Below are 3,805 nucleotides of genomic sequence, written 5' to 3' on the forward strand. Positions count from 1 at the left end.
GATTATTGATACCTGATTGAGATGATTTTTTACATAGATACTCTATTCTTTATTTAATACATTATGAATGACTTAGATTACATTCTAGAGGCATATGAGATACATCTCCGTTAATATGGATAGAAAACATGACGGCAGGGGTCTATCCGCATATTTTCAAAACCACATGTATGTTATGTAGTTAGTTTTGAACTATGAAGAAAGTATCCGCACATGGCGATAACCACAAGGGGGTGAAAGTAGACTTTGCCCTTAAAATTGCCACCTCCAGTATATATCCTCCGGAATACAAAATAAAAACAAGAAAGAAATAAAAGAGACAACAAGTTCTAATCCAAAACTGAATTAGAAACATAAAGGAAAAATGACGGTCAATGACATGTTTTGATAATTAATATCAGTTAAGGACATTTTCAGCATTAACAAATATTCTTAATATGTCCTTGGCGGGTATTAATTATCAAAACACATCCTGGACTGTCATTTTCCCAAACATCAAAACTCAGAAAAGCAAATTTCACATCATTTTCAAATACACCACCAAGTTTACCTATTGGAGTTTTTAGCAATCAGCCCAGTTGATCTCTTGATTGACTCAATCCTCTGCAGCCTAATCTGCTCTCTAAATTTCGCAATGAACTCATCCGCCTTCTTGTCCACATCCTTCCCTACATCGCCAACGTTGTTGGAAACGACTTCTTCATTTTCATTGTCATTTTCTGATCCTCCATCGAACAAATCTTGGTCCTCACTCTCTGACTCTTCATCCGTTTCCATCGCCACATTTTCCTCAAATTCTTGCTTCTTCGCTTCCCACTCATAATCCACGAAACCTGTCTTCGTTAAACCTTCTTGAATTGGCTTCCCCAGTCTAATGGTTTGAACCGACTTCCCCATCAATGAACCACCATCACTTGGAACTCTAGGCCTTGACTCTGCCCCTGAATTTGCTCTGTTCTGCATCTCCCCTGTTTCAGCACCATTGATCAATTCCTTCGTAACACTCCAAGCACTTCTCTTCAATTCCCTCGCGGGAAAATCCTCGGGTTTCGAGAGAGTGGAATTCGATTTAACTAACGGTGGTTTACGCACATAAAGCGGAGGTGGCGGTGGAGGAGCAGGCGGAGGCGAGGACTGGGAAGAAAATGTGTTTTTCAATGAAGAAATCGACATGGGACTCGGTTTGGATTGAGACCTGAGCCGGTTGAAATCAGATTCCTCCATTGAAGGAGGGAGGGAATACAGGGGAACACCATCATCATCATCAGTTTCTTCTTTCATTTCCATTCTCCCCGATCTCGATCGCCACGGAATTGGAGAGCGAAGGACAACATTTTCCTCTGCTTTCAACTGATCTGTGTCGAGAGGAATTGAACCCGCAACTTCCCCATTTCTGGTTCTATTTGAATTGCTAGAAAAAGACTTCGAACCTGAATTCAAACTAGACTTACTAAGGGAACCCCCTTTTCCACTTGATTCGTTAGCTGTTTCAGAAAAATCAGGTTGCGTAACTCGCGATTTCAGGCTCCTAATGGGCAAAAGAAGCGGCTTGTCAACGACTACCCTAGAAGCAGAGCCACTCTGTTTCTCATCAGTAACAGGATTTTGTTGGGCCACACCCACAACTGGCTCACCCCTAAAGTACTGAGAACTCCACGTTTGCACCTTGTTCTCATCAGACACGGATGGGGATTCGGAATCATCGTCGAAAACAGATGAAACCTGAAGCAATCTAGACACATACGATTGAGCATTATCGAATGTTGAGCTGTGCTCCTTTACTGTTTCATCGTTTCTCCGGCTAAAAAGGCCGTAAGAGACGGCGATACCTACTAAAAGAAGCTGAACAAGCTCCCAACTTCTGGAATGAAGAGATTGATTGATAAATTCAGGAGCTTGTGAGGGGAAAAGAAGAAGTATAACTAGAAAAATTGCTACAACGACAGCTTTATAAATGAACTGTGTGTAGAACTTACTTGCTTTTGGTTGGTTTGGAGGGAGTAGATGGCCTAATCTCGGTTGTTTTATGTAAAATTCTGGATCCGTCATTGAAGAAGAGAGAGAGAGAGAGAGAGAGAGAGAGAGAGAGAGAGAGAGAGAGAGGCTTTCGTTTTGGATCTGTGAAGTTTTGTTGCAGAATGTGGAAGAAGATGGGGAAAAGGAGGAGGAGAGGAGACTTAGGTGCTAAGGAAAAGTGGAGAGTACTGACGAAGAAAGCTATGGGAATGAGTGAGTCAGTGAGCTGATCTTAAGCTATGCTTTTTTAAGTTCCCATTTCACTGTTTTTTATCAATCAATTGACAATCATGCCCCCTTTTCCCTCTCAATTTGCCTGTGGCACTTCCTTTTTATTGGTGGCTGATCAATTTTTTTGATTAACACAATAATACCTTTATTCGAGAAATTTTTGAGTATTGAGTGGTACCATGCGAAGGTACCTATCGGTGATTCCAATTATCCAAATGTGTTTCAGATTTATTTTCTCACTCTTCCCTCGCCCCACCACTCTATTTCCTCTTTTTCTTTCTCTAAAATCCGGACAGTCCAAAGTGTATTTGGACATTCAGGATCGCCGACGGTATACCACGTGTGTAGTACCTTACCAGCACCCAAAAACTTCTCCCTTTATTCTTTACTATAAGAGCATCTCCAACTGTCCCAACAGAGCTTCAATGAGGATATTTTGCCGAGAAATTCCGTCAACCACACCCAACAGCCTCACTACCTCCCTCTCTCCCTCGCGAACTTAACTTTTGCTACAATACCTCGCCGCACCTGGTGAGGCATTTTCTCTCTCTCTATGTTTCACCAATGTCGTCTCCTCCTCTGGCGTGAGCCCCTCTCTCTCTGCTACACGATTTCGAGGACAGTGATTCTTTGTCTCTTTATTTCACGGATTTCGATGACAGTGACTTCGACGAAAACCTAATCCTAAAATCGTTTTGAGCCTAGAGGATTGTAGATCTCGTCGAGACGATTCCAACGCCACTAATTCTATTGGAAGTCAACGCCACCGATCCCGTTGGAAAACTAGTGACAATGCCTTGCTGCAGCAGCCACGAAAAAAAAAACACTTTATGATGCAACGTCCTCGTTACATTGGCCCAACAACCTTTTTTCTGGTGACGATGGTGTGACGCTTAACTCTGTACAACACATCATATCACGTAGACTTGGCCCCTACCATGTACACCGTGATTGTGCTCTGCACTCTGAAGTTTACCATAGATCCCAAACCATGCTCCGATATCACCTTTGAAGACTCGTGCCAGCTAACCTACTAAAATTTAACCTAATCACATGGGTCAAAATGTTAATCTCATATTAAGGTTAACAATAGCCGGTGGACTTTTCGTTATATATTACTCTTAATATCACTTACCCACCGGTCTAAAGTGGGCTCCCACAACTATTCTGAGTTTAAAACCTTAGACTCTAATGTTAGAGCATCTCTGGTTACCCTTTTCTTGACTTCAACTTAAATTCCGAGTAAAAACCACCTATATTCACCAACTATTTGAATGTAATACATAAATTAGTCGGATCATAAGAATTAAGCCCAACTTGTTACCCGTGATTTAAATCTGGGGTTAGAAATTAGTATTAAGCCCAACTTGTTTTTCCTTCGAAATATCATAAGCTATATTGTACTACAAGACAAGAAGAAAGAAAAAACGATCCTACATCAACATGATTTTATAAAATAAGGTACCTTCATTTGAAAAAGCAAAAGAAATTATATCCCTACTCGTAATACGTCTAATTCTACAATAAAAGAATGTCAATAGTATTAGTTGTAGTTAGT

The 3,805-nt window shown here is 41.0% G+C and overlaps 1 protein-coding gene across 1 annotated transcript; it reads right to left on the bottom strand.

Annotated features, from left to right (window-relative positions):
• Positions 1-220: 220 nt before the first annotated feature.
• Positions 221-2,231, bottom strand: LOC131307361 (uncharacterized). Its single transcript, XM_058333833.1, has one exon. It carries the CDS (start codon positions 2,047-2,049, stop codon positions 547-549), a length of 1,503 nt encoding a protein of 500 aa, XP_058189816.1. The 5' UTR covers positions 2,050-2,231; the 3' UTR covers positions 221-546.
• Positions 2,232-3,805: the final 1,574 nt, after the last annotated feature.

Source organism: Rhododendron vialii, chromosome 11a, assembly GCF_030253575.1.
Source record: "Rhododendron vialii isolate Sample 1 chromosome 11a, ASM3025357v1".
Classification (NCBI taxonomy): domain Eukaryota; kingdom Viridiplantae; phylum Streptophyta; class Magnoliopsida; order Ericales; family Ericaceae; genus Rhododendron; species Rhododendron vialii.